The sequence below is a fragment of the Rousettus aegyptiacus genome, unplaced genomic scaffold (assembly GCF_014176215.1).
Source record: "Rousettus aegyptiacus isolate mRouAeg1 unplaced genomic scaffold, mRouAeg1.p scaffold_m13_p_13, whole genome shotgun sequence".
NCBI lineage: Eukaryota > Metazoa > Chordata > Mammalia > Chiroptera > Pteropodidae > Rousettus > Rousettus aegyptiacus.
In genome coordinates this window covers 49,057,390-49,070,159 of record NW_023416288.1, presented here as the reverse complement: position 1 = coordinate 49,070,159, position 12,770 = coordinate 49,057,390, and the positions used below count along the sequence as shown (strand labels likewise).

Below are 12,770 nucleotides of genomic sequence, written 5' to 3'. Positions count from 1 at the left end.
GCCCGTGGGTGCACCGCAGTGCCCTGGAAGCAGGGGGCCATTCGTCCCCTGTCACCTGAGGTGGGCACCATGTGTCTGGTCCTAGGCTGACAGGAATGAGGGCCTGTCACTGTCCCCAAGGCCTTGGATCGAGGCGGGGAGAGATGACCATGTCCACAGAATAGATAAGCAAAACGTGGTATCTACACACAGTGGGACACTATCCTGTCTGAAAAAGGAGGGAGATTCTGACCCACGGTCCAACACAGATGAGCCCCAAGTGAAATAAGCCGATCACAAACAAACACACACTGTACGATTCCACTAGAACAGTTAAATTCATAGAGAGGGTCGATGGAGTGGTGCCTGCCGGGGCGGGGGCGGGAGAACGGGGGTCAGCGTCTACGGGGGACAGACAGGGCTTCAGTGCGGGCCGGTGAGAACGTTCCGGAGCTGGGGGGCCGCGGGCCATGGCTGTGACAGCGTGGAGGCACTCCGCGCTGCCGAACTGTGCACGTCACGGTGGATAGAGGTGAACTTCTCGTTGTGTGTATTTCGCGACAAAAATGCAAAACGAGAAAGGACTGGGCACATCGCAAATGGCTGCGGTGTGCGGCTCACGGGCAGCGAGGGTCCCGTGGGGCAGAGGGGGTCCAGGGGAAGGTCCAAACCGAGACCCCGGTGCCCCTTGCCCGCCCCTGACCCGAGCACAGAGCTGCCTCCAGCACCGCCTGCTCTGACCAGTCCGCGCGTGCAGCCTGAGCCTCAGGGGCAGGATCTCAGGGGGCCGCTCAGCTGAGTGTCCATCGAGTGTTTAAAAACTCACCCTCAGCTGTGGTAATGCAGCCGCATGCCTACTGTGTGCAGGCAAGGGGCTCGGGGTGTCTTCAGGCAACCTTTGAAGGACCACCCCTGCTCGGCCCTGCCCACACAAGGCACCCCCTTCCCAGGCACCCCCTACTCGAAGCCACACCCTTTAGGGGCCCACCAAGATATCAGGGTTTCTGGTGAAGGGGGACTTTCTCCACATTTCACACACCTTGAAATGTTATTTTACTTTGTGATTTTTAAAAACACAATAGAATGCATTAAAAATAAACAGACATACTTCTGGAGAAGGACAGACAGCAAGGCCGGCCGCCTCAGCAGGGCCAGAGGGCCGCCCCCGCCCCTCCCCACGCCGCTGGGGCCCACGCCCGCCTCTCCTCCGATCCTTTCAACTCCTCCTCATACAGCAGGATTTCGAGTCCTGTACCACCCTGCTGATGAAGTCCGTGCCCTTGAAAAAAATTTACTATCGCACAGAAGCATTCGGATTAAAGTTTAAGAAACTAGACAAAGCCCAAAGGAAAGGAGACTGTTTATAGTTATTACATTCTGTGGGTTAGACCGTGAAGAAGGAGGCGGACGGTCGGAGTGCGGGGAAACCTCGGCGCGCCTGCGGCGACTCGCAGGATGGGTCTGCCACCCCGTTTCTGCTCCGAGGGGGGCGGTTAAAAAGACCCCTGGCGGCTGCATCGCTGCACCTCGAAATCTGTCTGGGGTCTCACAGCTGAGCAGACCGAGCTCTCCCCCACTTTGATTTTCGTTGATTTTTCTACCCCATAGATGAAGGTGATCTATTTTTAGTGAAGAGCCTGGTGTAAGTGAGGCGTTGCTATAGCGACAGCTGGCGGTTACAAACCGGGTCCCGCTACAGGTCCCAGTCGTAAATAAATCCCAAACGCGTGGAGGTGTGCCATTAACCGGCCGGGCCTGAGTGCTCGCGGGTGGGGGAGCAGAGCCGAGCGTGGGACGCCCCGCTGGGGTTGGTGCTGCCCCTCGAGGTGAGGGGAGCCCCGCCTCTGTGTGCCCCTGACGCCCGGCAGAGGCGGCGGCTGGCTGTGCGGAGCAGGGCGTGAGGCGGCCAGCGCGGGGAAACCAGGGCTCAGCGCCCGCTCGCCGGGAGGCGGGGCGCATGCGTGCGCCCCACGACCTGCCGTACGTGCGCCCCGCGACCTGCCGTACGTGCGCCCCACGACCTGCCGTCCTGCGCCCCAAGATCTGCCGTACGTGCGCACACGCGCGCCTGCCGTCCTGCGCCCCACGACCTGCCGTCCTGCGCCCCGCGACCTGCCGTCCTGCGCCCCGCGACCTGCCGTCCTGCTGCGTGGCCAGCAGAGATGCACACGATGAACAGGACCGGTCCCCGCGTCCCCGTGGGAGCCCCGACCCCGACAGGGCCACGGGCCCAGGAGGGGGCGTGGCGCTGTGGTCCCTGCGGACGACGGAGCCTCTGTTACCCGGCAACGGAGTGACTGGACTTCAGCCACAGCCTGGGCCGGGCCGCACCTCCCCAAGTTCGAGTGAAAGAAGCCGGACCACAGCCCGCGAAACCTTGACCCATCCTGTGGCAGTTCGGAACCAGATAACGCCGATCTCGGGTCCAGAACCAGATGACGCCGATCTCGGGGCGGGGGCAGCGCGGGAAGCGGGTGTGCGGAGGCCCCCGCGGCGCTGGCGATGCGGTTTCCTCGCTGCCCGGCGGTCGCGTGGGCGCGGTCGCCGCGTGCCCAGGCGACACCTGCGGTTGGGACTCCTCTGCGCGCGTCCGTGCCAGTGACGCGGGCATCAGCGGGGAGTTAAAAGCTCGCACCGCCTCGCTCACCCAGCATCACCAGGGTGGTTCCCAAAGGCGCCGGGTGCTGTGAGGGCCCCAGGCGGACCTGCTGCCTGTGTTTGGGACCTTCCGGGAGCGGACCCAAGCCCCACGCGGCCGCAGGAAGCCTGCAGCCGGAAGCACCCAGACCCGGTGGTCAGGATGGGGTGGACTCGGAGCGACCTGCCACCGGCCGCGGAAGCCCTGCTGTGGGGGGTGGTTCTGGAGAAGGGAGACTGGTGTAGCAGAGACCCCGGACGAGGGAGACCCCGGAGGAGCTGTGGGAGGCGAGCAGCCTGGCCCACCGGAGCCGGCCACAAGACACGCCGAGTTGCTCCCCTTCCTGCCATCTGGGCGTCCCCACAGGGTCGCAGCTGCTCAGAGGACGCCTCCAGGCCACAGCCACTTCTGCTGTCCCTTTTGATAGTCCTGGGCTGTTCTGTGACCGGGCTGAGTCATCCAGGAGGGAGAAGCAGACAGGACGAAGGGGCCATCTGCCTCAGTCTCCCACCTGACTCAGCCAGCCGGGGGTGGCCGTGGGGCGTGGGTGAAGACTGTGGCAGGAGGGGGTGGCCGGGGCCCCCCTCACGCGCGTCCAGTGGAGGGCAGCTCTGGGGGACAGAGGCCCAGCGTCACCACGCGCCTGGCACTGCGGGGTGGGCCGAGGCCCTCGGCTGTCCTTCCACGGGTGCTCGTGTGACCGGCGCGTCCCTCGGCCTCTCTGGGCCTGTTCCCTACTCTGCGACAGGAGCACGACCTCCACCACCTACTCCACCCGCCCCGACGAAGCCATCGAACGTGAGACATGGCGGCAGCCGCGCCATGCAACGTCCTCGCTGAAGCCGACAGTGACGTCCGAGCACCGTGGGGTCCCACTCGTGGGAGGGACCCCGGAAGTCACCGCCTGGAGGCGGACGGTGGCTGCAGGGGCCGGGCGGCAGACAGAGCAGACGGCAGCATGGGAGGGGGGCCGGAGGGGACAGAACGGCCCACAGACTGCACTTTCCACCTCTGCCTGCTGCTGGAGACAGTCACGGAAGTCCCCCCCCAGGGCCACGGCCCACCGGCGGCTCCGCCCGCAGTCACAGGGGACTAGAGACCGGGACAGGAGGGCGGGGTGACCGGTGCCGCGGGGCGCGAGGGTCTCTGCAGCCCTGTTCCAGCAGGGGTTGTACGTTCACCCCAAGGTGGGCAGACGGGAGCGGAGGCTGTAAAGCCAAGACTCGCCATTGCTGCTGGTCCCTGGCGTCACGTGGACCCCGGCAGCCGAGGCGCAGAGCGCCAGCCTCCCGCCGTGCCTGGGGCTTCCCGTCCCCACATCAGGACTCCACACAGCTCTGACTTATTTCCCCCCGGGCAACTGCAGAGGGCAGAGAAGTCCCTAAGTCAATTCCCCTTTATCTGATTAGCATAATCCTCTCTTCCCTCCCTTTCGCACTTTTACCTTTTTATTTTTGTTTTTAAATTATTCTCCTCCTGTACTTTTATTGTGATACCACGTGCTCTTCGTGGACACAAACTGGGTCTCTGTTGACCAAAGAGGCCCGAGAGCAAAGGCGTCAGCCGCAGTGGTCACTGTCCACCCCGCGGAGGCGAGGATGCGAGGTGGACCTGCCCCCTCGGCTGCGCCCGGGAGCTGGGACGAGCTCGTCACGGGTATTTTATCACGAGGCGCCGAGGGCTCAGACTTCCCCCGGGAGCCCCGTCCGTCCAAACGAGAATGCCACCCGCAGACAAGTACGGAGGGACGTGGCGGCCGGCCACGTGCCTGCCTCGCTGCTCTCCGGGCTGGCTGCTCTGGCCGGTCGGGGGGCCGCGGGCACAGGTGTGTGTGTGCACGTGTGTAACACGGATGTGTCACCCGGGGAACTGGATGCGGGGGGACGTGGAAGAAAAGCTAAGACAGACATTTCCACGGCCCCCGTGGGAGCTTTCCTGGGGGGCGGGGACGCGCCCTCGGGTCAGGAGGCCAGAGGACAGGCGACCGGGCTGGCTTCGCAGGGAGGGACGGTTAAAGGTTAAACGGTTGGGTTTGCGTGGGCGGGAGCTGGGAGGGAACCCGCTCGGCCTGGGCTCGGTCACGCCGGGCATCGCCCCTGCCCCACGCCCAGCGAGACTGACCACAGCGGAACCAGGACAGCCCGGGGGGCCCGCGCCGCAGCCACCTCGCGGGGCCTCCGCCTGGTTCCCGAGCCCCAGCGGAAGGTGCCGGATGTGGCCAGAGCTGGCATTCGTTTGCATGTGAGCGCTCCTGAAGCCTGGCTGGCATGCAAATGTCACCTGTGATCTCGGAAGTGCAGGGGGCTGGATGGCAGCCGGGTTGAAATCACCAGGGGGGGTCCACTGCTGGGCAAACGGGGGGCCTTTCTCCACGGCCCGCCCGAGCCCATGCGCCAAAACCCGACTGTCAGTTAAACAGTAGGTTCGGGTTTAATTCCAGAGTAAATGAGCGTTTATTCCTTCATTATTTAAAGTCTTTTTAAACCACGTCTAGGAGTCAAGCCCAGGACGTCCGCGGTTCCTCAGGGCGAGGCTCCTTGTTCCCATGGAAATTCACCTTTGCATCCGGCTAGATACGCTCTCTAGTTCCTGCAGGAGTCTGGTAACTCCCACAACACCGGAGCCGCCCGCACGGCACCCACGAGGGGCCCTGGCGGCAGCCGGCGAAACCGAACGTAGGGGAGACACGGGCAGGTCCCCGTTTCCACGTGCTGCCCACACCCGGATGCCCCTCCCCCGCCCCCCACGCTCCCCACCTTCCCCGCTGCCGGGCTGTGGAGCTCGCTGATGCATCTGACAACGGGGTGCTCGGGCACGCCCCGCGCACGGCCAGGGACAGGGAACTCCGACTCTCGCAATACACAGGCCCCCATCTGACTCGGGTGGGCAGGTCCCCAGGCCCGAGACGCTAAGAGAGCCTCAGCGTCCACCTGTCAGAGTCTGACTCACGGGCCAAGGCCACGGCCACGGCGAGCCCATGGGCCCCCTGGGGAACTCCGCCACAGACGCCCCCACCGCAGGGGCTGCAGGGCGCCCACAAAGCAAGCCTCTCCCCAGGGGTCACACCTCAGGCAGGTGCTGTTCCCTCCCACTTTACCCCCGCCCTGCCCCAGGGCGAAGGCAGGTACTTCCTTCTCCCTGGCCCCCGACACCAGGCTCCCACACACGGGACATTTCATTCAAACAGCCGGGGAGCACGGTTCCGACCCACACTCACCGTCCCCCAAGCCTCCGGCGTTGCCTACCCGGATGACAATCCGGCCGATCTCTGACCTCGCTCGGCCAGACACGGGGGAGAGAGGGGACAGGCATGCCGGGCCGGACGATCGCAGCCTTGTCCCCCACGAGCGGCACGCTGGCCCGCTGCTGACGGCCGCAGTCAGTCGGGAGAGGCTGTGCACCAGGTCCCTGGGACTCTGCACACGCACACGCACACGCACGCACACACACGCCTGGGGCGTCCCGCCCGCGCCGGGCCGGCAGAGGGCCGGGCAGGGGGCGGCGTCCTACCGAAAAGGCCGTGGGGCTCCGACTGGCGCCTCTCGGTGCCTCGGTTCCCGTCCTTGTGCTTCTTCTTCCCCCTGAGACTGCCGAAGCGCTTCATCGGTAGCCGTGGCCGCAGACGCCGCCGCCGCCACCGCCGCAGGTGCACATACCAGGCCCCGCAGAGCCGGCGTCAGCCCCAGGTGGCCGGGAGCCGGGAGAGCTGCGGCATCGGCTGGCAGGTGCGGGGCGCCCGGCAGCCTCAGCCACCGGCGGCCGTGGGCCCGGGCGCGCTCACGCTACCACGGGACGTGCCCCTCCCGGGGCCAGCAGCCGCCGGACACGCTGGGTGGTGACCGCCGCAGCCCTTCCTCCGACAGAGAGCTCCGGCCGGGGCAGCCCGCCGTCCTCGCGTAGGCGAGAAGCCGCCGGAAGCACAGGCAGAACCTCACCGTGGGGCTGTTTATGTCACTGAGGTCAGCCCCGTGCTCGGGCAGCCCAGGGAGTTTTCCTCCTTACAACTCAAAAAGGAGGGAAGGCTGAACAGACCCACGGAGCGCGGGCCCGCCGGTCATGTGCGGGTCTGCGGATGTCTCTTTAAAAAGCCTGTAAAAGGAAACCGCGCGGCACGGACTCCCCCTGGCACCGATTGGCCAGAGCACACTCCCATTGTGACATGACATCACACGACTATTTTGATCCGTGTGTTCCAGCTGCTGCTCGGTGGAGAAGCCACAAGTCCCCGGGCTGGAAACGGCGGAATCCGCTTCGGCTCGCGGCTGCTTGCGGCAGAGGGAGCGTGACCTTGCCGCCCCCCCCTTCCCCCCCACCCCCTGTGAGGGGACGGGAGGCCCCCTGGAATTCGCCGGGGCTTCAGCAAACACACAATCTGAGCCCGGGACTTGCTAAGAATTGCTAAGAATGACGGGGCTCACAGGCATTATAGAGGAGGTCTGGTCCAAATCCCTCCAGTACAGATGGGGAAACTGAGGCTCAGGAAGGGGGTGTGGCTTGTCCAAGGTCCAGAAGCCAATGGCAGAACCAGGACTAGAATTCTAAGCCAAACCTCTGGCCTGAAAAAACAAAATAAAACCTTTAGTTGGTAGATGTTTTGTAACTGACAAACAAACTTTAAAAATACGAGACGGGGAAAGTTTTCCATTTTTTTTTTTCTTTCTTTCTGATATCTTCACTAGACTTAAGGGAGGTTACGGGACCTGCTAACTAGCTCTGTGACCTTGAGAAAGTTACTTCCGTCTCTGGGCCTCCGTTTCCCCTCTGGGGCGTGAGCATATTAGGATTTGGCCTACTTCTCAAAGTCTGACCTCCTCGTGGCCGTTCGGTGCGCCTTTTCTTTCCCGCTGGGACGGACGGCTACAGGTGCAGCGAGCAAATATTTGCAGCAAGGATGCAAGGACGAACGAAGCAAATAGGTCTGGCCCTCACGGAACTGGCCAGCGGCTTGGAAAGCCCAAGATAAGCGTCAACGACACCGACGGCTTAAAAAGCTGCCCGTGGTCAATGGCAAGTGGCTAGAATGGACACATGTCATCGACACGGATGGACGGAGGGGCCTTCGTGTGGCCCGGCCTGGAGGGGTGAGCTTCAGTCGGCCTTGAGGGTTGGAGGGTCGGGAGAAAGTGAGAGAGGCCAGCCCGGGCCGACGCGGCGTCCCTGGAAACGGGCTGTTAAGCCCCGCTCCGGGCGGACCCCCCAAGCACAGTGGCCAAAACCTGTTGTGTTTAAGGTCCGAAAAAGACTTAAGTAGGTGGGTTCTGGAGTTCCACATTTGGATTTCCCTTTATTTTATTTTATATTTTATTTTTTTTTGGCAGGGGATGGGGATGGGAATCACTTTAGCGCCTAACAAACAGGCACTGAACTGTTCCTGTTTAAAAGCAAAATAAAAAGGATCGCTAACTCGGTGTCCGGGAGGAAGCACGGGGCATATTTTGATCAAAAGGAAACTGAAAAGACCCTTTTCTAAGCCCCCGTGAAAGTCTTATCTCAGGGCAGCATGGAGGAGGAGAGACCATTTCAGAGCACAGCAGCCGGACACAGTGGGTGTGAGTCCGTGAGTCCGCGTGGAGGATGGAGCGGCGGCCTGAGGACCGTGCTCGGTCTGCACGGCCCTCCGCTCATCGGGTGATTATCGGGCTGCCCCCCCCAGGCACAGGGCAGGTGCAGGCAGAGGGGATTAGCGTCATGAATCGTTCGCAGACATTCCTGTCCTCTAAGAACTATGTTTTAATTAGTAAGATGAAAACTCCCATTCTCTGAGTGCACCTCACGAAAACGGTTTTATTTCATTCCCCACCAGACACACGCCGGTGGGGGAGGGGGGCGGACGACTGAGAGTCGGGACCGCACGTGCTGGGGGAACAGGCGCTGGACCCCCACTGCTCTGATACAGAACCCCCCGAATCCCCCGCTTCCCACCACGCCGCCCCGGGCCAGACACACGCACGGAACGCCCCGCCGGCGGCCCGAGGCAAGAGCCTGGCAGGGTCCACGCTGACCCCGGCAGGACGTGAGGGGGTCCCTGAGGACCAGAAGCTGCTCTTGGCGCCCGCGTTTGTGATTTTTGACCTTCGGGCCGGGGATTGTACAGGCGAATGTGAGAAGCAGCGTGTTCGAGCTTCTTCATTCCCGTCATAGCTCATCTTGCGACACAGCCCAGCCGGCCGGGTGGGGCGTCTACGCCCGGCCAGCCCGCAGCGGGCTCTGGGAACACCGAGCCCACCTGCTCGCCCCTCCCCCTTCCCCCCCCCCGCCAGGGGGCTTCCAGGTAGCTGAGCACAGAAGTCGGAAAACACCTGTGTCCCCCGTGGGGCCGGACGCCCCTGCTGCCGCCCGGCACTGGGCCTCGTCCTCACAGATTCACTCAATGGGGACAGCTCAAGGGGAGAAAGGGCAGGACGGCCGAGGCGGATCGAAGAGCAGAACCACCCGGACCGTTCGGGGTCACTGTTCTCTCACGAGGTGGGGGGGGGGGTGACGGAATTCTCTGGAAAGGGACCGCGGCGCTGGCTTGACTCCGCAGACAGCTGTCTCGTGCACACGAATCCCCCGAGACCCCCCAACCACACCGACGCCCACTTCAGACCTCACTCAAAATGCTGTCCCCAGGGTCAGCCTGACCCGCGGGCAGCGGGGAGGCTGCAGGTGGCATGGATGTCGGACTGGCGGACGCCGTCACGTGCTGGGGACCGTGTCCAGGTGGCTCTCCGCCGCTCGGGTGCCCGAGAACGGCAAGCTCCCGCCCGCCGGGGCTCGCACCCCGCAGCCCTGCGCCGGGCACGTCGGCTCACTCGGGCAGCTCACCATGTCAGACCCTGGCGAGCCCGAAATGCGGGGGGACCGGCTCGGCTGCCGGAGCCCCGCGGCTGGTGGCTTGGGAGGCCCGTTCCCAGAGCCCGGGGACAGTGCTGAGGTGCAGGCATCCTTGTCACAGTCACCCGGCTCTATTCCAGGCTTCCGGCTGTCACCCCGCCCCGTACCCAGCCCTGCGCAGGGACCGGAGGCTCTGAGAGCGAGGGGCCTTCACTGGGCCATGTGGGCCACGAGACAGTCCTCTCCCCCCACCCCCAACAGACGCCCCGCTCAGCAGGTCACGGCTGCCCCACAGGAGCCCAAACTACCTCCGGATAAAAAATCCTAAAGGCCCCAAACCTTCCTTACCCTTGAAGCCACTTGGGTATTGTGTGATGTGCAGCCACAGTCAGTCTCCCTGGCATGGTCACGGGGGGCCTGGGGGGCAGAGCCGCTGAGACCCAGTGCCCACCATGCCTACCGAATGCGCTTCATTCATTCATTCATTCATTCATTCATACAACAGGCACGTCTCGCCCACAGCCACACGGGCCCTTGACCACGCTCTCGGGGCTGCAGGGCTGAGGGGGCCCGAAGTCAGCGAAGCCTTCCGCTGGCCCTAAGTTCACCGAGGTCCCCGAAGCCCCTTCCTTACTGCTCCCCTACCACACTGAGAGGTAGGGAGGCCACCCGCTGACCTTCAGTTAAAGAAAGAAAAAGAAACAGAGGTTCAGGGAAGCCGAATGATTTGCCCGAGACTCCTGGGAGGAAGGCCAGGGGTGGGGTGAGGCCTCTCGGGGCCGCGGGTCCCCAGTCCCGTGGGATTTAGGAGCTGGGGCTGCTTCCTCTCTGGTGGGGTGTCGACAAATTACATAAAGACACGTCAATCAAAACCTCACTCCGAAACCTCCGAGGATCATGTGATGATACCTGAAAAGCACCCAGATCCCCGCGAGGCTTCGGGCCAGACACGAGCCTGTTACGAAAGTGGGTGCCGGGCGTGGCGATGCGCGTGAGCACCCCATACACACCAGCGCACGCCTGCGGGCCGCGAGGCCCCGTGTCGTGTTTCACGGAAAGTTCCAAAGGTCACCGTGGCACTCGACTGCGAGATCCCGCGTCACCTGCTCGGGGCCTCCCTGGTCCTTTCCCCGGAGCACGGCTCTGAGCGGCGCCCGCCCCGCCCTGGCCCCGGGACCCGTGCCCGCTGGCCTGCGTCACACGCAGCCTCGTGGTTCCCCGGGGAGCCGGAGCTTCCAGACGCTTTGAGTGACAAGCGCGTGATATTTTTTCGTTTTTGTTTTTTGGCAAAGACAGACCATCTCGACTTGCAAGCTCATACCAGTGATGACAGGAGCATCTTAGTTTTAAAAATACTAAAGGCATAAAAAAGTGAAAGACCATGGCGGTAATTCTTTTTAGCATGCTGAAGCCCAGCACACCCAAATCATGAAATCCCTTAACATCCTTTATACCCGAAAGGGGTTCCATAGGCCCCATAGAAGGGCTCGGGGTGGGGGAGGCTTACGTAATCCCTTCTTGTAGAGACCCGGGTGAGGGGAGTGTCTCTACACCGGACGAATCGCTCCAGAGGTGCCAAAGATAGCTGCCAAGCACCTGCTGTAACCCGAGGGCCGCAGAGCCACGGCTTTCAGACACGAGCTGCCGGAGGTCCCAGAGGCTGGGCATCTGGACTTCCCGTCCCGCTCTCTGAGGTATGTCTCGGGACGGCCACAGCGACCCAGGACCGTGCGAACCCCTTGGCAGGGTCAAGACCATGTCGACTGGCAGGCCCGACAGAAAGCCGGAGTGTGGTTCCCCCCAGGCCCTCGCCCCTGCACAGCCAAGCACGGCTTCCTTCCCCAGGAGCCCGGGGGTCCTCCAGGGGGACCCCAGCTGCCCTGGCGCTGCCTTCACTTAAAAACCTCTCGTTTAGAATACGCGGCCCGAGCTCGAGTTTGCCTTTGGTCTGTCCCTTCCGAACAGGGAAACACAGCGCGAAACGCGACGGTCGACAGGAAGGTTTAGGAGACCGAGCCACGCGCGGCGCCTTGCGGCAGCCGAGGCCACTCCTCGGGGCGCGACTCTGAGCCGGTGCGCGTAGTCGTCCACGCTTCTCCCCGGAAGGAGATTGTGACACGGGCCGAGCCCATTTCCCGCTTCTCCCAGGAAGGAGATTGTGACACGGGCCGAGCCCATTTCCCTGGGGTTTCAAGGAAATCGAATGCGATAACAAAGCAGAAGGACCCTGTGAGCCACGGAGCATTTTACGGGTGACGGCACCGCCGGCCCCCGGCCCGGACCCCATGTGTCGCAAGGGCCTGGGGCTGACCCGGGGCGGGCTGCCGGGCCTCTGCACCCGGAGGGCACTGGGCCTGACAGCTCCGGCCGGGCCAGGCCCTCGGACTCGGACCGGAAGCGCCACATACGGGCGGTTCCTGCTGTGGGTCCCAGAGCTGCGAAGTCGGTCGGACGTTCTCGGACGAGGCCCTCCCTGCCCGCCAGCCCAAACACTCCGCCCGTGCACCCACTCCTCGAGCGAGGCATCTAGGCCTTTCCTACTGATGATTCACTCTCTTTAGCCGCACGTGCAAAGAACCCTGGTCTCTTAGCAGCAATGGCGGTGTGGGGAGAGGGCGGGTGCCTCCCTGGGCGAGAACGCTGACCGCCACGGAGCCCGTGGCTGGCACAGGACGGGGACGGAAGCACAGGACTCGGGAAGAGCCTGCGCGTACCCGGGGAGAACGCGAAAATTGCTGCCTTCGCAGAACTTCACCGGTCAGTGCAGAATTATTGATGAATTCCGAAAAGTCACCTTTTGGCTGCCACCATAGTGATAAGCCAGGCAAGAATAACCGACCGATGCTAACACAGCGAGGGAAAGTTGGACAAGAAAGAAGATGTTGACGACGTGCCAGCAAAGTTGGTCCCCGTGACATAGTTACTGCTCGCAAGGGGCGAAAGGATTCAGAGAGCGCGAAGGACGACCGAAGGCAGCGCGTGCTCGGGGGCCGGAGGGTGGAGGCGGAGGCGGAGCCCACGCCACGACGTTACTGCCGATTTCCCGAGTTCGATCATCGCCCTGTCGCAAGGAGGACGCCCTCGTTTTTATGAAATACACGCCGGAGGATTTAGGGGTAAAGGGGGCATCACGCCTGCAATTCATTCTCGATGGCTCAGATTCCGAGCGCACACACGCGAACGCGCCCTGAGGGCGCGAGTGAGCGAGAGGCAGGCGGTGAGCGAATGTCCTGAGAAGGTAGCGCCGGGGGCCCTGGGCGGGGGGAAAGGTGCCTGGGAGTTCTTTGTGCTATTTCAGCAACTTTTCTGCGAGTTCCAAATCATCAACGTAAAATGC

General features: G+C 63.2%; 1 protein-coding gene across 4 annotated transcripts in view; it reads right to left on the bottom strand.

The window, feature by feature from the left end:
• The window catches only part of PRKAG2 (protein kinase AMP-activated non-catalytic subunit gamma 2), a 142,232-nt gene that overhangs the window by 80,971 nt on the left and 48,491 nt on the right, over window positions 1-12,770 (bottom strand). Inside the window, exon 1 of one of the 4 annotated variants that reach the window (XM_016163923.2) lies at window positions 6,128-6,279. The exons of the other annotated variants lie outside the window; for them this stretch is intronic. Coding sequence (XP_016019409.2) covers window positions 6,128-6,221 — 94 coding nt within the window. The 5' untranslated portion in view covers window positions 6,222-6,279. Of the gene's footprint in view, window positions 1-6,127; window positions 6,280-12,770 lie in introns of those variants that run through there. 4 annotated transcript variants of the gene reach the window in all.